This window comes from Protopterus annectens, chromosome 12.part0 (assembly GCF_019279795.1).
Source record: "Protopterus annectens isolate FY-2018-M chromosome 12.part0, PAN1.0, whole genome shotgun sequence".
NCBI classification, from domain to species: Eukaryota; Metazoa; Chordata; order Ceratodontiformes; family Protopteridae; genus Protopterus; species Protopterus annectens.
In genome coordinates, this window is record NC_056746.1 from 485,346,692 (window position 1) to 485,368,240 (window position 21,549).

General features: G+C 41.4%; 1 protein-coding gene across 3 annotated transcripts in view; it reads left to right on the top strand.

Annotated features, from left to right (window-relative positions):
* Positions 1 to 21,549, top strand: part of TOP3A (DNA topoisomerase III alpha) — a 1,120,433-nt gene that overhangs the window by 1,041,996 nt on the left and 56,888 nt on the right. For all 3 annotated transcript variants that reach the window (XM_044089591.1, XM_044089590.1, XM_044089593.1), the window contains one exon: positions 17,034 to 17,773. In XM_044089591.1, coding sequence (XP_043945526.1) covers positions 17,034 to 17,773 — 740 coding nt within the window. The remainder of the gene's footprint in view (positions 1 to 17,033; positions 17,774 to 21,549) is intronic.

A 21,549-nucleotide genomic window follows, 5' to 3' on the forward strand; every position in this document is an offset into this window, starting at 1 on the left:
ACATATTTTTTGCAGTTATGTTTGCTTCAGTTAGTGGGGAAGGAAGCCATTCTGAATAGGCAGTTTGATGTGAGGCAAAATGTTAAGAAAAGCAACCTACAAACAACTGTTTCTCTTGTTAAGTATGAAAAATTTGAAAATACTTTTGCACATTTGTAAACACAGTCCTCCCACACCCCAACACACACACATTTCTTTTGCTCGTTTTCTGGAATTCATGAATTCCAATGCCTTGGATCAACTTATCCACACTCCCACCAGGGGTAGCAGTATCCCAGACGTGGTCATTACCAGCATGGGCAACCGGTGTCCCACACCAGAGGTCAATTCCTCATTAGTCAGATCCGACCACAAGCTAATCACCCTAGATATCCACATCCTGCCCCCACCCACCATTAGGGAAACCACTGTAAAAAAAATGTCTCCAAAGCCAACTTCACACTTCTTAAGACAGAAGGGGCAAACTTCACGACACCCATGAAGACGGATAGTAGAGGTACGACTGCTGAATCCTACACAGATGCACTTTATAAGCACTTACACGAGTGCATGGATCATGCAATCCCTAACAGAACCAAGATGCTATCCTCCAAAAAAAAAGGAAGCCAAATCTGGTGGTCCCCTGCCATAAACTAGCTCTGCAACAAAAGAAAGAAACTGTTGCAAAAAAGAGTAAAATCCCATGATTGGAGGAACTCCCTGGTCAGCTTCAGTAAGAAGCTGAGATCTCTCATAAAATCCTCCAAAACTAGTTACGAAAACAAAATCGCCACTGATTCTAAAGAAAACCACAGAGCATTCTATAGCTTTGTCAAGGATCTCAATGGCAACACTCTGATCTGCTCTGAGTTGCAGCACAATGGCACTGAATATACAGAACCAACTGATATTGCCAACATCCTGGCAGATAGGTTCAGTGCTAACTTTACCCCCCACCCCCTAAAGTGGTAGATAGGTTCAGTGCTAACTTTACCCCCCTAAAGGGCCCATCTTTATACCGGAATAATGCAAAGTTCCTGTAATCACGGCTGCACAGGTAAAAACGACACTCTCCAAAGCTAAGAACTCAGCATTCATGTGACCTGACAACATCCCAGGCTGCGTTCTACATGAACTACAGAATGAACTGGCACCCCACCTAAGTATCATGTTCAGTCATAGCCTCACCTCAGGCTTTGTGCCCACTGAATGGCGCACAGTGACAGTTATCCCACTCCACAAAAGGGGAGCCACCACGGACCGCGGGAACTACCGCCCCATTAGGCTGACAAGCTTGGTGTGCAAGCCTATGGAAGTGTCATCATGGAACTTATAAACAATGACATTGGTAATCTCCAAACTCTGGACCCCACCCAGTTCGGATTTGTAAAAGGCAGATCATGTCTCCTAAACCTGATTGACTTCTTTGAAGCAGTCACCAAAGCCGTAGATGAGGGTAAGGTGATTCACACAGCCTATCTAGATCTCACCAAGGCTTTCGACACCATCCCCTACTCTGGAATTATAGATAAACTCACTAAACTAGGCATAAATCCCTATGTCATAAGATGGGTTGTCAACTGGCTCACTGACAGAACCCACACTGTGAAAGTGGCAGACTCCAAATCTGACTTCAGATCAGTGATGAGTGAAGCACCACAGGGTTCAGTCCTGGGTCCTCTTCTGTTTGGTATCTACTTCTCTGAAGTACAGGCTAACACAGAAGGTCTTTTGCTAACGAAGCTCGCAGATGACTGCAAACTACGAGCCATAATCAAAACTCCTAACGATGTTGACATCTTACAAAAGGGCCTCACTGAGACAGATGCCTGGTGTCAAAGCCATGGCCTCAAGCTCAATGCCAAAAAGTGCATTGTCATCCCTTTTGGTAAAAACTCTGTAACCATGAACTACCACATAGGCGGTAGTCTACTTAACACTGAATGTGTGATAAGAGACCTTGGGACACAGGTGAACAGTAGTCTCTCCTTTGATAATCACATTGCCACAGTAGTCAGGAAATCTTTCTACGTGGCACACATCACAAAAGGTTTCTCATCCAGGAAAAAGGAGGTCATTGTTCCCCTCTATTCATTACTTTTTAGACCCATTATAGAATACAGCGCCCCATTTGGTATGTACTTCACAAGACATCTATAACAACAACTGGAAAGGCCGCAGAAGTGCCTCACAAAGAGGATTACTGGCCTCAAACAGATGCCCTATGTAGACCATCTCAAAAAAACTCCAGCTTTACTCTGTCGCATATCGCCTACTCAGAGGCGATCTCTGCATAACATACAAAACTATGTCAAACCCAGAGCTGTTGGACATGCTCCACTTAAAAAAATCCCAATCCTGCTGAGCTACACACTCTAGGGACCTAAACCTTGTCACCACAATAAACAGAACATGCTGGAGGGATAGATTCTTGTCCCAGAGACTTCCCATACTATGGAACAAACTACCTGTCTGTGTCAAAGAAAGCTCCTCATTAGCACTCTTTAAGAAAAATGTTGATGATTGGATGGGGGATAGGAAATTCACCCCGGGGATCACTTCTGTGCCTCTGCTCGATAGGGGCACAGGAAAATAATTTTCTTGGGTGGTGAAAGCCAAGGTACCTTTTTGGCTAGGCTTATGTAGGCCCTAGGGCCAATAGCCTAGTACCTACCTATGAACATATATACATATACAAACATTAGCAAATGTGTAGTTTGAACATTTTGTTGTAGTTTGTCCTTGGAAGGGTGTCACTGAAGGTTATCAGATTTAAAAGCAAAGCAGATCTCAGAAATGCCTTCTGGCAAACCTCCTGCTGTGTTTATTTCTCAGACTCTCCTGTTTATTATATTTTTTTATCTCTAACCCAGAGTGGTTATAAAAGCAGTCTAGTCTAGTGATGTAACATTAGTTATTTTATTAAAGACCAGATTAGATCATCCTTTGACATGTGTCATATGTTGCACAACTCTAGTTTGACTTTTATATTGACCAGTCTTGCAGAAAACTCAGTGGAGCTTTGCAAATATAAACTTTCTCCAGCATTAAAGTAGCCAGGGTTTAGCAAAGCAGGGACAATTCAGGAAATAGTTGATAATGTAAAGGATTACTGATTCTGACATTATTCAGTCAAATACAGTGGAGGTGTATACCTGCAAGGAGAATATTTTAATGCCTCTGACACAGCTTAGAATTTCTTTTCTATACATACTCTTCCATTGTCATAATACACTGAAGCATAGCTGCTGCACCCAGTTAATGTTATGTTTTATAAAAGAATATTGTATTTTAGTTTTGCACAAGTTCAAATATTATAAATTAAACAGTATTCTTCTTATTTTGTGTTTCGTGATCATATTTTGGTTGTCTGTTCAGTTTGCATTTAAATGTTGGTACCCCATTCCATCGGTGTGGGCGGGGCTACATAATTATGTACGCAAATTTTATGTTAAGTGTACAGATTTGTACCTATTTTTCATGGGCCTTTGTCCAGATTTTTGATGTTTCCAGGCTGAGAGGTATGTGCATCACTCCATTTAGTTTTACATAATGACTGTTTTGTTTCAATGTAATCTGTTGTTGTTATTCTTTGCATTGGTTTAGATTTCAGTTTGGTAGAATTGTCTAGCAGCAAATTAATTTTTATAACCCCATGATCACTGCACATCAAAGGTGATAAAATTTGACACGAAGTAATAGTAATTTCTTCAGGAACACAAATTTTTAGTATGTTCCGTTCCCTGTTAGGCTTTTTTACAATCTGAAGCAATTGTTGTTCATGAACATGCATTATAATTTCCTTACTAATGTTATTTAATCAATATTACTCCAGTCTGTTTCTGGTAAATTTAAGTCCTGAGCCACTGTTATTATTCCCTGCTGTGTTTCATGCAAGGAATTTATGAATTCCTGTAGGTCATCACACTTGATTTTGGTGGTCTGTACACCCCAACAATTGTTACATGTTCCAGGTTTGTCTTTATTATTAAAATTACACGTTACAGTATTGGTGTTATCAGTAAACATGTAATAATCACAAGGCTCATAATAGTCTTTAATCCGTATCATAACACTTCCACCTTATTTTTTGTTAGAATGTCTGTTATATTAAAAGCAATTATACCCTGACAGAACTGGTTTCCAGTCATTGTTCTTTAATCATGTTTCACAAATAGTAACAACATCTATATTATGGGAACATAGCAAACGTTCAAATAAAAAAATAACTCTTTTTAATTCTCCTAGAGTTAATAAACATCAGAGATGTATTAAATATTGCTGTCTGCAAACTGTTACAATTTTTAAAACTGGCAACATTCCTGCCTTTTGTTTGTCAAATATTGCAAAATGTCTGCTACAAAAATTCTCTTCCATGATCTTGACAATTGAACGGCATCCCATCTAAGCAAGTGTGCCCAAAGCTAGGCTCTAATGCTCTGCACATTTCCATTTTTTTTAAATTGGACATTTTATTTTCATGTATTTGTCCATGAAATCTTTTCATTCACTGTGACCTGACTCTATTTTCTATATGTGATTTGTGAAAAATACATCCTAACACCCGTACAAACTATGCCATCTAACAGGGCTTTAAGTTCCCTACTAACAGTCATAGTGTCCTTGTGGATGAGATCATTTATACCAGGATGGGGAAAAAACAGATCTATACTTCCTTACATTAAGGCATTCTAAGGCCTTTCTTCATATACTTTACTTTTGCTCCTGGCAAGGGTTAACCCTATTCAACGGTCATTATCTTCTCTGCAAATTTAAGTATCATTTCCTCTAATATCTTTTTTGACTAATCTAAAAAAATCTTCTTCTGATTCAGTAATATCTTTATGTTCTATTAATTGTTAGAAACAAATGCTCTTCATCATTAGTCTTATTAATCTCACTGTTTTTGTTGCTTATTACATTTGCAAGCATGCAGTTCTCATCCAGATAGCTTTGTACCACCACAACTTGAGTCATGTTGTCTTTCTCATCCTTTTTTCTTACAGTAGTGGTCTTCAGTCCTTCCACGTTCGGATTTCTTTCTTTTCACTTGCCTCTTTTTTTCTACCTTCTCTTTTGAAAAACAAAAATGATGCCCTTTCTGTATGCACTTGTGCACTGGATGCACTTGTGTGACTTTTCAGAGCCCTTCAAGTCCTCTTTTGTCAGTGCACCCTTTGATGGAAATTCTTTGTTTGGCCCTAAAGTAAAAGACACGCACTCCAAGTGGCAGGCAAGATGGAAAGACCCCCTCTGCAATAGGAGTACATTTTTTGTCTCTTCAAAGGACCTTTTCTAGGAATCAAAGAGGAGATTGAAAATGTGTTTCAGGAAGTCTCAGGGTCCTTTCCAAGATATTTGTGGAGATAGTTCCGCCAGGGGCAGAGGGGGGAACTCGAATAGAAAATGCCGCCCATGTGGCAGAGGAAGCCTGCAGAACTAAGGGTCTGGAAATTTTTTCACTGACAGAGACCCTACCAGCGCCCCTGAAAGGAGGCCCAATTGTCCACCTCTGGAGGCAGTTGGGGGTCATTTTCCTTGCACCAGAGAACCTGACTAGACCTTACAAAAAACACAGGGGTGCAGAGGATTATTTCCAGAGGTGATATAATTCCCTTTTCCCTACCACCTCCACCTGTTTGGAAAATTCCAGATGTTCCACCCAGTCAGAGGAAAGCAGCAGCAATAGAAATGGAAAAGCTGTTAGAAAAAGAGTCATCCAACAGGTCCCGCCAGACCAGTTAGAATCCAGAATTTACTCAAGGATCTTTTTAGTCCCAAAGAAAACAAGGGACTGGAGACCAATTTTGGATCTCAGCAATCTGAACAAGTCAGTTCAGCACACCAAGTTCCAGATGGTCATGGTTCAGTCCATTTTGCTTTTCCTGCACAAGGATGATTGGATGTGTTCAGTAGATCTTCAGGATGCATACTATCACATAAAAATGAACAGGAGATCCAGGAAATTCCTTTGCTTCCAGCTGGGAGACTGTCTTTACCAGTTCAGAGCTGTGCCCTTTGGCCTCACCACAGCCCTCTGGGTGTTCACCAAATGCATGGCAGTAGTAGCAGCTAACTTCAGACAGCAGGGATTCCAAGTGTTTTTGTACCTGGACAGCTAGCTCATAACTACCCCGACTAGGCATCTACTGATAAAAGCCCGAGATCAGGTACTCCAGAGTTGCTTCCTACTGGGGATCACCATAAATTGCAACAAATCTCAGAACTGTCTCAGATTTTAGAATTCATAGAGCAAGCTTCACCACAGTATCTGTGACAGCCTCTCTTCCCTTGCCAAGAGTGCAGACTGTCCGATTACAGGTCAGAAAGATAATTCAATATTTCTCAGTTTCAGCCCATTTCATATTACAAGCCTTTAGGGTTAATGTCTGCAGCAATAGTTCTAGTCCCGCTGGCAAGATTTCATATGAGGATTCTATAGTGGATGTTAGTAACTCAGCGGTCCATTCTTTATCAGCATATGTCCACTCAGATAAAAATTACCCAAGCATGCAAGACATATCTTGGGTAGTGGATCCACTCAGATCAGGTTCTACAAGGCCGTCCTTTCATTCTACCTTAACCCACTGCCATAGTGACCACGGACACATCCTACATTGGGTGAGGGAGGCACTTCGTGAAAAAAAAAAAACAGTTCAAGACAAATGATCCCTCAAAGAGGCCAGCTTGCATATCAGTGTTCTGGAAATGAGGGCAGTGCTTTTAGCATTGCAGGTTTTCCAAGACTCTCTCCCTTTTGGGATTATTGCAATTCAGACAGACAGTTTGTCCGTGGTATGGTATGTCAACAAACAATGAGGAACCACATCTTACCCTCTGTGTCGAGAAGCTCTGAGTATAGCAGTGGGCAATCTCTTCCAACCATTTTCTGTGCGTATTCCGGGGAAATCCATTGTGATAGACAAGTTGAGCAGGTCCATTCTACTGCCTCACAAGTGGTCCCTCAAAAATAAAGTGGCTGAAATTATTTTTCTCCAGTGAGGCCAGCCATGCTGCAACCTATTTGCATCTCACCTAAACAACAAGTGCAGCAGGTTCTTTGCCCTAATCCCCCACTGTGGGAGTCACAGAGAGATGATCTCCTACGTGATTGGTCCCCCAGTCTCGTTTATACGTATTCCCCAACTACCTTAATCCCTATATTCCTACAGAAAGCATCCCAGTTGAAGAGCAAAGTCATCCTCATTGTCCCTTACTGGCCTCAGTAAATTTGGTTTCCCCCTTTCTTTGGCCTCCTCTAATCTATCCTCCTTGGAGTCTGGATCCAGTTCCAGACCTTCTGTTTTACCCGACAGACATGCTTCACCCGGATATCTCAAACCTAAAACTGACCACATGGTTTCTCCACATGTTCATCGTGTTACAGTGCTGCAGTCATCACACTTGGGTTCTCCTGCCGTCAGGCGGTCCCGCAGTCGGCCAGAGTTCCAATGTCTTGGTCCGGCGTCGGTTGCTGTCGCTTCTTCCCTGACGTCAGTGCGCCAGGGGTATATAAGAGGCATCCAACGCCATTTTCTTCAGTCTTTCTTGCCGCGCGGTGCCTGAAGCAGAAGCAGTTCGCAAGTGCCGGTCGGCCGACTCCTGAGATATTCAAATCGAATTTCAGACCGAAGTCTTCAATAAAGCTAAGTACCCCATTGGGGAACCTTTTCTTGCCTCAGTCCGATATCAGAAAAAGTTAAAAATTTGCATTTCTTGTGGGAAGCAAATACCTCATAAGGACTTTCATTCTTATTGCATTCCTTGCCTAGGCCCAGACCATGACGTCACAGGTTGTCGGTTTTGTGCTAGGTTTAACAAACGTACTATTAAACGTCGGTTTGATTTCGCCCGACATTATTTTGGTAGGAAATTTAATTACACCATGCCGTCGGAGCAACCAACGACCGGAATGCATAAAGAACACAAAGATAAAGACAGGCAGCCGAGACCCAAACCAGACTCCGAGGCCTTTGCTAGGCCAGTCGCCGGCTCTCCAGTTTTCAGTGAGGTGCCTACGCAGTCCCTGACAACCGCTGATTTAGAACCCCAGGCGGCATCCGATTCCCAAGCGGAGATTGCTAGGCCTCCACAACCTTTACATTTAGGCCCTTCCGACTCCATGGCTGAAAGAGATTCTGGTGCAGTTGAAACGCTTTCAGTTGCAGAAGGTGTCTTCAGACCGACTACACTCACTATTAAATCCTATGCAAAGCTGAAAACCCCTTTAAAAACAAAGAAGACTGTACAGCAGTCTCCAGTACAAGGCCCCATGCCTAAGAAACAAATGTTTAAGATGGCTGAAGATTTAATTACCCTTATCAGGGTTCCCATCCCCCTCCTGATAAAAGGTCAAGACAGGAGGAGGACTACGCTTCCTCTGACCAGGTTTCATTTTCTTCAGATTCTTCTGAGGAACAGGAATATTCTTTTCCCCCTTATGAAGACTCTGATGCAGAAGAGTCTATCCCTTCAGCATCTCCCCCAGAAGACTACACCTTTGGGGAAACTTTACATACCATGAGGGAACATTTCCATCGGGAAGGCCAGGATTACTCTGATTCTAAGAAAAGGCTCCGAGAGTTCCTTTTACTACCCCAGCACAGACCACTTGCTATTCCACGTTAGACATTGTGGATGATGTTTATTCAGAATCTAGCCTTAACCCAGATTCACTACCTCCTGCACCAGCCAAACCAGACAAATACTACAGTCCCTAACTCGCACAAATTCCTATATAAAAGCCCTGTTGCTGACCCAGAAACCATTTCCCAGGGTCCCAAAGGGGTTAAGGCCTCTATTGCTAAAAATCCTGTACCCTCTGAAAGGGATTCTAGAGCACTAGACAGATGGGGAAAGAAAGTATATACCTCAGCTACTCTAGCTATGAGGGCCTTAAATTGCCAGTTTCACATGCTGAAATATCAACAATATTTGATGTCTCAATTAAAACAAAAAATGATCACACATACAGAACAGCCTGATTACAAGGAAATGCAAGATTTGTTGCATGCAGCTGAACAAGTGGGAAAACATACTTTGCAATGTGGATTTGATTCATTGGAAGCTTCTTGTAGAGCAGCAGTGACGGGGTCTGTCATACGTAGGCATGCTTGGTTAAAAGAACAAACTTTACCTGATCATGTTAAAGCGAAGTTATTGGATGCACCTTTACAGCAGGATGTTTTATTTGGTGTAAAAGCAGAAGAGGTTTTAAAGAAAAAGGAGGATAAGGCAAAATCTATGCAGACGGTCAAGGATTTTTTGCAGGTTCAACCCCCTCGTTTCAGCAGAAATTGGCCAACCAAAAACTGGTCCTTTCCAGCTTCTGCCAGACCACAGAGGGGCAAATACAGATGCCCAAGGGGCAGAGGTCAGTCACAAGGCTCTTACCACCCTCGACAATGGGGTGCCACAACCCAAAAAGGAGGAGAAGACAGGTATCAAACTGTCAGAAGACAAACACAATGACTTGCCTCTCAGACTGCCAAGCAAATCCCTCTTGGCAGCTCCCTTGGGAGGAAAACTAGCACTTTTTGCAGACAACTGGCACAGCATCACAAAAGACAAATGGGTCCTAAATATTGTATCTCAAGGATACAGATTCCACTTTCACACTTTACCAAGGATAAAAGGAATGCCAAACCTGCCACCAAATCAGTGGGCAGAGGCTCAAAAGCAAATTTCAGTTCTCATGGACATGAGAGCCATTCAAAGGGTCCCAATACAGGAGCAAGGACAAGGATTTTACTCAAGACTCTTTCTAGTTCCCCGAAAGGACAAAGCCTGGAGACCCATTCTGGACCTTTCAATTCTAAACACATATCTGGAAGTACCCAAATTCAAGATGCTAACACTACAGCAGCTTCTTCCCATGCTGGGCAAGAAGGCTTGGCTAGTAACGTTGGACCTCAAGGAGATATACCTGCATGTCCCTATCAGACAAAATTGCAGAAGATACCTCCGATTTATAGCAGGTTCAACCCATTACCAATTCTCTGCACTGCCCTTTGGCTTATCTACTGCGCCCAGGGTCTTCACAAAATGCCTGGCACCAGTAATTGCATACTGCAGACAAAGAGGAATTCAAATATATCCATACCTGGATGACTGCCTTATTCAAGCAGAAAACAAGGACATTCTTTTAAAGCATCTGGCGTTTGTCAAAAACCTATTAAGTTGCCTAGGGTACACAGTAAACGAAAAGAAGTCAAAACTAGTGCCCTCACAAGACACAATATTCGTGGGTGCCAGCTTAAATACAACGGCCCAGATGGCTTATCTCATGCCAGACAAGCAAGGACAACTGACTCAATACTTCAAAATGATGGCAACAAAGATCCAACTACCTGCAAGAAAAATTCTGCAGGCCTTGGGATTCATGGCATCTTGCATACTACTAATACCATTTGCAAAACTGCATATGAGGAAATTACAATGGTACCTGAAAAGTGTATGGACTCAACACAGCCACAGCTTGGAAACAATAATTCCACTCATTCCCTGGATAGGACATTGTATCCGTTTCTGCTACACACACCATGGGAAACCTGTACCTGGTAACATTAGGCCCCATTCCACCAGGGCTACAGCAACATCAACAGCCTTCCTCAGAGGGGTACCAACCAAGGATATTTTGGAGGCTGCAACAGTGCACACCTTCACCAAGCACCATCACTTACCTCTATACTCTAAAACCAGAGCTGGCTTTGCCACTGCAGTTCTGCAGGGTCTACTAGCCTTTCCAAACCCTGTTTAGTTCCACCACCCATCCGTAGCTTTGGGATTCAACCCAAGTGTGATGACTGCAGCAGTGTAACATGATGAATATAGTACAGTTTTGTACCTACCATAAATGTAGATGTTCGAGTGTTCACACTGTTGCAGTCCAGGTTACCCTCCCTCCATCCCCTCTGACCTAGCTGAACTTTTCTATACCTTTTCTTTCCTGTACAACCTTTGTGGTGTATTTGCTTGTAACTGAAAGTATTCCTTTTACATGTTTTATTAGCAATATGTATTGCCTACCTACTTGGGGGCACCTGACATGTGGGGCAAGAAAAACGGAAGAAAATGGCATCTGATGCCTATTATATACCCCTGGCGCACTGACATCAGGGAAGAAGCGACAGCAACCGATGCCAGACCAAGACTTTGGAACTCTGGCCGACTGCGGGACCGCCTGACGGCAGGATAACCCAAGTGTGATGACTGCAGCAGTGTGAACACTCGTACATCTACATTTATGGTAGGTACAAAACTGTACTTTCTACTGATAGCCAGACAATATTTGCTCTTTTCTCATATGTCATATACTTTTGTTTTCTCGCAAAGCTTCCACAAGAAAACTTTACAGAAGTAAATGGAAGATATTTGCCCTTTGGGCACCACAGACGCATATTGATATTTAATGAAGGAGCCAGTTCCTCATCTATTAAAGTACAACTAGCTGCTATCTTTAATTTTCATAAGGGGATTGAAATCTCCTCATTAGCTGGATCAAAACTTTGTAAGGCCTTTTTGAAAGGTACCCATCTTTTGAGACCCCCTTATAAGGATCTTTCTCCACCATGGGACTTAAATTTAGTGTTATAGGCCTTAATTAATTCTCCATTTGAACCAGCAGCAAATTGCAACCTAAAGATTTTGACATGGAAAACTGTATTGTTGGTAGCCATCACATCTACTAGAAGACTTTCAGAGCTTTAAGCATTGTCTGCTAAACCTCCTTACTTGATATTTCACAAGGATAGGTTAGCTTTACAAACAAAAACCCTTCCTAAGGTGATATCAAAGTCTAACTTTAACCCATGTATAAATCTGCTAAGTTTTACAAAGAAAGGTGAATGTATGTTACACTTACTGGATGTGTATAGGCGGGTGCGTTTTTATTTGTGTAGAACAAAGGATTTTAGGAAAACATTTCAATTATTTGTCTCCTTTGCGGATTCAAAATTAGGCAAGCCAGTTAAGACAGTAACTTTAGCCAGATGGTTGAATGAGTGTATTTCCTTTGTCTATAATAAATTGGGCCTTTCCTTACCAAAACCTGTCAAAGCCCATTTAACCAGGTCCATGGCAACATCATCGGTGTTTTTATCTAGGGCTTCTATGGACGATATATGTGCGGCTGCTTCTTTGGCTAATCCTCATACCTTTAGTACTCATTACAAACTGGATCTGGCCTCAAGGAGAAGAGTAGCTTTCAGCTCAGCTTTGCTTAGGAATATCCTTTCTTAGAGTCCTCCTGGAATTTCAGGTAGCTGGGGACTCTCTTCCATTGATTAAGGAATGAATGAAAATTGACAACATCAGGTAACAAAGGTACGTACTCACCATATTGTTCCATCTGTGTTGTCCATTTTCATTCTTCCTCAACTTTCCTCCCACCAACCATCTTCTTTTAAAACTAGTGGCTTCTGGAAGAACGAGATCTTATAAGGGAACCAGTGTTCCATATGTTGAGTTCCGGGTATGTTTTTCTATTATCAGGGTACTAGTTTTCCCTTTGATACCGTAAGCCAGCAAACAATATCTGAGGATGTTAGAGCATTGTGAGTAACCAAAGAGCTCGAGAGTTTCAAGTAGCCACAAACTGAAAATAATGTCTGAGTCTGATCTGAGGGTTGTGGAAGAATGAAAACGCCAAAAAAAAGGACATGCAAGTAAAACTAATAAACAAACTGCACGATCCGAGGACTTAAAATATCCTGCCTTTATTAAAACATAAACAAAAGTATGTTATGTTGTCCTATCTTGCTTTCATTCTTGCTGGTTGGGTTCGGAACCGAGCACCAGTTCCGACTCAGCCTATTACTAAAGCTCGAGAGCTTCCACTGGCTCGAGGCTATATCCTATCCCATCATGCTTAGGGAAGATTACCCAGATCTCGTTTGCCAACAAACTACATCGGGTTCTTCCTACTAGGCTCCAGGCTAAGTAGAAAGATTTTTGTATTCTTGTTACTGATAAATTGCTTTTTTTTGGTATACCAGTTGATAATATCTAGTGTTGGTATAATCTTGCTGTGAAAACTTGCTTTGCCTTTTGGCTATTTGTTTGCCTACTGGTCTTCGTCCCTGCTAGGCCCTGTTTTTCCCTATTCCGCATTGTCAAATTCCTTTGTTATTTAAGGCTTTTATTGTGTTGAGTAGTCAGTGTTATCCCTTTAGTTTTTTACGCTAAGGAGTTTGTTTAAGTTAGAGAATTCCTTTCTCAACCTGCTTAAGTTAGAGGGCTTCCCCTCCCCTTGGTCATTGTATTTTTTTCAGGGAGTATCTTTTTACTTAGAGACCTCTCCTCTGGTCATCATTAAAGTTAGAGGCCTCTCCTCTGGTCCCTAATTCCCTTGCTGCTGTTCTTCTCCTGTTTAGTGTCTCCTTGTAAAAAAAAAAAAAAAAGAAAGAAAAAAAGACCTTTCTTGTCAAGCCTTTCTCTGTACCACTGGTAAGGTCGTTAGTTAGCTAAAGCAGTTGGTTAGTGAAAGCCGTTGGTTAGATAAAGCTTTGTTGCATTATGTCAAAGGATACTAAAGAGGCAAAGCCTTCGGGCTTCAAAAAATATGACAATTGTAATCAGAAAATGTCCCTGACAGATGGGCACACCAGTTGTGTTTACTGCTTGGGTGCGGTCCATCTGCAGGAATCTTGCGCTATTTGTCATGGTTTTAGTTGTAGGGTTTTACTAGAACGTAAAAACAAATTGATAGTTAGGGGTTTGCTTAAGTGTCCCTTTCTAGAGGCAATCGAAGGGAAACAGAGTTCCCCTAAGTCAACCCATTCACCGAGATCGGAAAGTCCTCCAAAAGAGCATCTTCCTCGGCGCAGGCTTTGAAGCCATTGAGGAAGCAGCCAAAGGAATTAACCTCAGAGCTTAAGGCTTTCAGGCCCGAAAAGTCTACCTCATCTGTTCCACATGTGCATTAGGAATAGATAGGGATCCGTAGCCAGAGCTAGTCTCGTCGGTGCTACACTCACCCATTCTCCAATCAGCCAAGTCTTCAGTCCACTCCTCTCGATATTCCAGGAGTTTATCAGACAATGACGTGGAACGGGTGGTAAGGAGGCTCCTTCGGACACCGATGCTGGCCAAAATTCTTTTGAGCCCTCCCACTGTGGAGTTGGCTCCAACAGTCATTACCACTCCTGCACGAATTCCTCCTCCGATCCAGGTGTCGGCTTCGGAGCCAGAGTGTTTGGAATCGATAGTAGTGGAACTGTTGGAGCCGAGAACTTTTCCAGGATCATTGGCTCCAACCTCATCGGTGCTGTTGTCCAGCGAAGGGTGTAGGAGCTGACGCTCCCCGTTGGGTCCGAGGAGGAGAGTTGGATCGTACAGTCGTCAGATCTGAATCTACCTCTCGGGGTCTCGGTGTGCGTCAGCTCAATGCCTATATCGGCCTTGGAGCCTACGGCTTTGGTTCAGCGGCAGTCTCCTGGTTCTTCAGAGCTGGGAGCTTCCTCGGAGCAGGGCCGTGGTGCCTTCGAGGTCATGAGAGTGCTGTCACCCCAGACAGCTCCACTCTCAGATCCAAACATTCCTTACCATCCATTTCTTCTGAAACCTCCCCAGAGTACCCCTTTGGGGAGGTCTCTTGGAAGAAAAAATGTAAGAGGAAACATCTAGACTGCCCTGATGAGTCTGTCACATTAGACATGGACTTAGAGGATTCAGAAGAGTCCCCAGAGTTACCCTCTGAGGAGTAGCTAGTGATTATCCTATCTTGGATAGAGGTGGGATATTTAAACACTGTTAGGGCATTGTAGTGAATTCTAAAGAATGAAAATGGACAACACAGATGGAACGTTATGGTGAGTACATAATTTATTTTTATGTGTTCTTAATGTGGATGCTAAGAATCACCTCTCAGGCTTTGTTCTTGAGAAGAATTTCTTGATCTCCATGACTCGAACAGATAATAAGCTGGTAACGATTGGCGATCTGATCATAATTCTCTATATTTTTTATTGTGCAGACAGCTTTACTATGAAATATTTTTGTAAATATCTAAAAAAAAAAAAAAAAAGCATGCAGACAGGAACTGTTTTCATCATATGAAGGTTCAAGACTGATAAAGTACTGCTGGTACTTTGTGTAGACTGTATTGTTAAAGAGTGGATTACAAAAATAAAGAGGCTAAAAATAGGTCTGCTTTTGCAGTGAAATGCATTACTTGTATAGATGTAAACATTTTGAGTTTATTGACTAGAAGTACTGAAAAAGAATTTTTACTGTGCAACATCGCAACATGCATGTTAGTACTTTTTAATAGCATTCACTGTTACAATCAGTAGTGGTATACTCTGTATAACTAGTGACAGACATGCATACATTGAATGCATAAACTCAGTAGGAGCTCATGAAGGAAATTATTAAAACTTCAATGTTTTGACAATTGTAGGTAATTTTGCAGTTAATCAAAACAGTCTCTGAGGAGGCTGGACCAGGTGCAAGAATCCATCCACAACCCCTTTTTCCATTTTTCCCATGGGGTTGGGGTGTCACTTCAACAGTGACAGTCATCCATTGCCATGGTTTACATCGCCAGGTGGCTAGCTGTGCCATGGTAGTTCAAGAATGTTGTGTACTTAGTTTATCTAGTATGTAGAATCAGACTAAATGTGGAGAGAGAGAGTAAACTAATGTGTATTTGACTGCAAATAAAGTGTACAAGTATAGTGTCTTACGTCAAATCTTGAATATTTCAAGTATGTGTTTTGGGGGTTTGAGGGGGTGTTCACCCTCTTTCTGCACTGTACATATGCCTTTCTGTATGGATAAGCCCAAAGTAATGTTCTGATATTTTTATTCCACTCTCTAGCGCCTCGGCAAATGCCTTCAAGAAGTATGTACACCTTGAATGCATTTGCTGAGGTGCTAGAGAGTGGAATAAATTTATTTGCTGCTGTTTCTGTAGCCATTGTGGTTTCTTTGCTGCTTTTTGGACGATTGTTGTGATTTTAATTTTCTGATATTTCTCGTCTCATTGTGACATTCTTCAAAACCTATGTCGTAGAATTTTGATTAGGAATATACTACGGGGTCATTGTAAGCACATTGTATCACTTGAGTGTACTCCTTTGTGCACTTTTTTTTTTGTGAATGGCTACTCTGTCTGTCAGACAGTTCTGTAAAGTCTGTCCCCACAACTAATGTAAACATCCTGATGGGTGAGGAGAAAAAAAAAAAGAAAGAAGAAAAAAAAACATTGAGGGGTTGCACAATTTGTGGGGAAGTAGAGCCACATTAGGAGTGTCCATTATGGTACTTGCACTGAGTATTCCCTTAATAGTTAACCACTGCCCTACATTCTGTGTACCTGGGCACTTAGTGCAGTAATGCAGTGTTATTTGAGAATGCGTATCGTACACTGCTGGTACATTGTCCTGATTCACTGTGTGTGGACTTTCCCTTTGAAATAGTGCATTCATGAAGTTATTAGTATATCTTAAGTTAAGTGGGAGTGTGGAGTGTGTAAGGCACACAAAAGCATGATACATTTGGGGAGTTTCCACTGAACTGCATTAGTTGCATGCTGTAAATGTCTGTTAGAAGTCCTGTATTATACTAGGCTAGCTTTTGTTATGGACCATTTTAAGCCTAGGCAGTTTCTGTTAGTGGGAGTCAAACCCTTTGCTTCTTGTCTGTGAGGTAAACACTTTAACCATGATGCCAAATCTGTTATTCTTCAGAGTATCCGACTGTTTATTACCTCTTTCTTTGACACTTAGTTGTAGTTAGTCAACAAAACAAACAAAAAAAAAAAACATGGAAGGCTTCACACTGAGGTGCCCAGATGTTTTCATGATACGTAATTTAAACAAGTGCTTGTATTCCATTTTTGGTCTTTAGAATTTTGTTAGTTATTATAAGGTAAGATGCGTCTGTTATGTTGTATGTATTGCTCCGTGGTAATTAAGCAGTTGTTGAAAACTTTTAGTCATTAAGTTAAACAAAAATTAAGAAATATATTTAGTCTTCATGGATGATTAGTTGTTTCAGGCTATAAACCACACTAAGAACATCAAATCTTTTTTTTTCTTTTAACATTATAGGCTAAAATTTAAATTCAAGAGAGGAAGTGTTCCACCCATGATGCCATTAGAGTTTGTAGGATGTATCGGAGGCTGTGATGAAATGCTAAGAGAAATCCTGGACCTGAGGTATTTACGAGGAGGAGGAACTGCGGTTTCCCAGTCGAACAATCAAACAGTTAATCATCCACAACAAAGACAGCGACAGAACCATTCCAGTGAGCGTTATCAACGCCCTCCACTACAGCCAAGGCAGAACAACCCTAAAAGGCCTCCCACATCAGTTGCTGGTCCTAGTGTTGTTCCATCATATGCTACCAGCAGCAGTGATAATGCAGTTGTCTGTAACTGTGGACAGGAGGCCCTGCTTCTCACTGTCCGTAAAGAAGGACCTAATCAAGGGAGGCAATTCTATAAGTGTAATACGGGAAACTGTAATTTCTTCCTGTGGGCAGACCAGCAGACTGAAGGCAGAAGTAATACAGAAAACAGAAACCTTGGGAGTAGTTTCCACAGTGCTGGAAGTGCATCCGGGTTCAGGGATAATGTAAGCCCTACTGTAGGAAGAGGTAGAAGATTTGATCAGCCAGGAAGTAGTAATTCTGGTGGTGGTGCAACACAATGCATGTGCAATCAGCCAGCAGTGACAAGAACTGTTCAGAAAGATGGGCCCAATAAAGGTCGCCAGTTTCACACCTGCAGCAAGCCCAGGGAGCAGCAGTGTGGATTTTTTCAGTGGGTAGATGAAAACATTCCTCCAGGTATGTCTGTGTGTACTCATTCAAGAAAGCAGTGGTCATTTGTGATTTAGGAATGTTGTTCATTTGCCATTGAGGACTTAAGATGTCAAGCAAATCTGAGAAGCTGACTCTTACTTTTTTCAGTGGTAGTAGGCTTCACCAGTTATGCTAATATAATTTACCATCTCCAGACTCATTTTAGTGATTTTCTGTTTCTTTTAATGTGCATTTAAATGTGCTAAATCTGCAAGCGATTTCTTTCAGGAGCACTTTTTAGGCCTTTTTTTGTTTGTTTTTTTCCCTACTGATTGCTTTACACTTTATTTCGAGGGTGGTGCAGCGGTAGTATTGTTGCCTCACAGCAAGAGGTTCTCCTGTTCGATTCTCGGCTGGGGTGCCTTCTGTGTGGAGTCTGCATGTCCTCCCTGTGGTCGAGTGGAGTTCGAAAGACATGCGTGAATGGGCATGTCTTTGCTGAAGGTTGGGTGTCCGGCTGGCAACTCGGCACCATAAAAATCTACTGCCAATCATTAGCGGATCGGAGTTCCGCGGTGGCGACCCCTAACCGGGAAAAGCCGAAAAAACAAACAAACTGATTGCTTTACACTTTACTGCTGTCTAGTCAGCATTTTCTTTGGTCAGTAGTCTGTTTGTTCAGTATAACCTTAACATTTTACATCTACTGCACCACACGTCTATCCACTGTCACTGGAGTAGCAGTACCTCATGACCTGGGAAGACAGCAACATTGTGAATTTCCTGAGACATTACAGAGCGGTAGCATCCATCATGTGATCATTGTTTTTGGACTCTTGCAATTTGTTATGGATGTAGGACATGTGCTTGTGTTAATGACTTAGTGACACACAAACACCATCTTCATTTGAAGTATTATAAAGTCCCTGCTTGTTTTTGCCAGGTGTTGGTCTGTGCAACTATGCGTTTATTACTTCCAGTAATGGAGATTATCCCATTGTCTGGTAGCTAGCATAGAAGATTAAACTTGTCTGCTGTTAGTGAAAGGGTTTGATTTCTTCCCCCTTAATTTATTTACTGAATGATTCTAAGCAAGTCACTCATAGATTCATAGATTAGTATTAGACTAACTGCCTTTGTGGGCCATTTTAAGCCTAGCCAATTAGCCCATGTGAGAATCAAACCCTGCACCTTGTATCTGTAAGGTAAACACCTTAGCCATTATGCCAACCTCCCACTCAATGAGATGATATTTCTGGGTTGCAACTGCCTGGTTATCAAATGGAAAAAAAAAATGTCAGTTTTTATGTCTTTCCTTTGCTATCCCTCCAGACACTTGACTCCATTCCCAGAACAGGAAGATTCCATGACATACTAATCCAAGTAATTAGTCTATCCGCTTTTAACTTCTCACTGTGTTGTAGTTGCACCTGCTCAATGTTTTAGTAAGCACAGATAATCCCACTTGCCTTCTTATGTGAAATACTGTTATAGATACTGGTTTTCATTTTTCTGTCATCTGTAGAGCTCTACGGTATACTTTTTGAAGTGGTTTTTAGTGAGTTTCTGAAATATTGGCTAGAATAGTGGTAAGTAAATTTGCTTCCATCTCTTGATAGCTTTCAGAAAACTTCAGAAGCCATCAAAAACAATAGCTTTTGCAATCTGTCCTCTAGAAAGCTTTGTTTTTGTCTCTGATGCCTGATTTGTTCATATGTAAAATGATTTTGCATTCTTGCCATTAGATTTGAGCCCAGACTTAAGTCTGTTCAATTGTTTCTTAGTCAATGTAACCTTAGCAAAGTCATCCAACCCCACCCATATGTGCACGCAAACACACACTCTGGCCTGGAATAATCGGTGAGGCTCTGACTCCCCTTTTATCAGTTCCATACTATGATGCCACTGCAAATGTATTGGATATTGTAGATCCCCTCCCTCAAACTGGTAACATGGTTCTTTGTTACCTTTTAGCTCTTCTCACAAATTACCTCAAACTGGTAACATGGTTCTTTGTTACCTTTTAGCTCTTCTCACAAATTGAGTCCTTGTAGTGGCATCTACAAATATACACAGTTTCACACATGGCCTTGTAACACTCATCGTAACAGAGCTGCTGTTACTTGGACTGAAAAATACATTTATCACTGTCCGTTCTTCTTACTGTAGTCAGTTCTCCTTTGTAGTGGTCTCGTTCACTTCACACCTGCATGACTATAGAAGAGCAATGGTTACTATGATGTCAGGGGGGGGGGGGTTGATGCGAGAAAATACTCTATTTCATTTACCTCCATGATGTCCTTCCATATCACTGTTGCAGAATTCATAATTGAAGAGATCTCCTGTTAAGGATAGACCAATGTAAAACCACTATCTGTCTCTAGATTCCCTTCAAGAATGCATCAGAAGTTCCAATATACTACGTTTTCCAGCTTGTTTGTTTGACTGTAAACTGAGGGAGGTTGTTTTTGACCACATGAATAGTGGTCTGGTGGTTGTCTTGAAGCTGACACTGCTTAATAGAAGCTTAAGTCTAGGGAAGGCAGGCAGCTTTAGGAAACCCAGGATCCAGCTAAGCCTTCAGGTTAGTGATCTGGAGCAATGTCAAGTCTCCAGAAATACCTAGTAGCAGCCCAAAAAAAAATACTAATGATGACCCATTCTTGAGCTCAGTTGAGTTGTTGATGATCTCACCTACCCACCTTCTTCAAAGTAACTGGAAATCACTATTCAGTCAATGTCCATGTAGGTCATTTGTCATAGACCAATGATTTCATTCACCTGATTGTTCAGAGCCTTTTCTAGAATTTATCTCCAAGCCATCATTTCATCTACCTGCAATACTAGCCAAAATATATATATATATCTATATATATATATATATATATATATATATATATATATATATATATATATACATATAGGTCCCTATCAAATGATAGAAAACACATTTGATAGAAAATCATTTGGCTGAAACCAAAACATAGAAAGCTCAAAACACTGAAAACTCATTTGACTGAAACTCAAAACACTGAAAATGCTATATGCCCTTTTCCCCACGGTAGTGCGATCCTGGAGTTAGTATATATAGTTAGGGGGGTGGGGGGCACAGCCCCCACGATGGGGGGGCATAGCCCCCCACATACTTCAGACATTTTAAACCGTACACATGGATACTTATAACTACAATGAATAACTGTTTGGAGAAAATATTTACATAAACTATGTGGGGGGCTATGCCCCCCACCCCCCCTAACTATATATACTAACTCCAGGATCGCACTACAGTGGGGAAAAGGGCATAAAGCATTTTCAGTGTTTTGAGTTTCAGTCAAATGAGTTTTCAGTGTTTTGAGCTTTCTATCTTATGGGGTCAGTGAAATGAGTTTCTATCAAATGAGCTTTCTCTCATTTGATAGGGACCCATATATATAAGGAAGGTCGATTTTAAGGATTTTGTTCCATTCTGAGTGTACATTGCCATAGGTTATGCTGTTTATGGTGCACCAACAATATTGGATTAATCGTTTTGCTATAACTGCTATTATATCAATATTGTTTAAAATTGTACTTGTTTTAAAATGTATTACTGGAGCTTTTCTCCTTGGGTCTCCACTGAAAATGGGCCACAAGCCCAGTTGGACAAACCTGGTTAGCAAATGTCAATAAATAAATAAAATAAATAAATAAATAAATAAAAATAATTATTGCTTCCATTCATAAGAGTGTAGATTCATTCAAGCATAGAAAGATCTGTTCCATTTGGTAAAGTGTTGGAGATGACATTATCCATTAGTAGTGTGGTTCATTTGGGGTTCCCC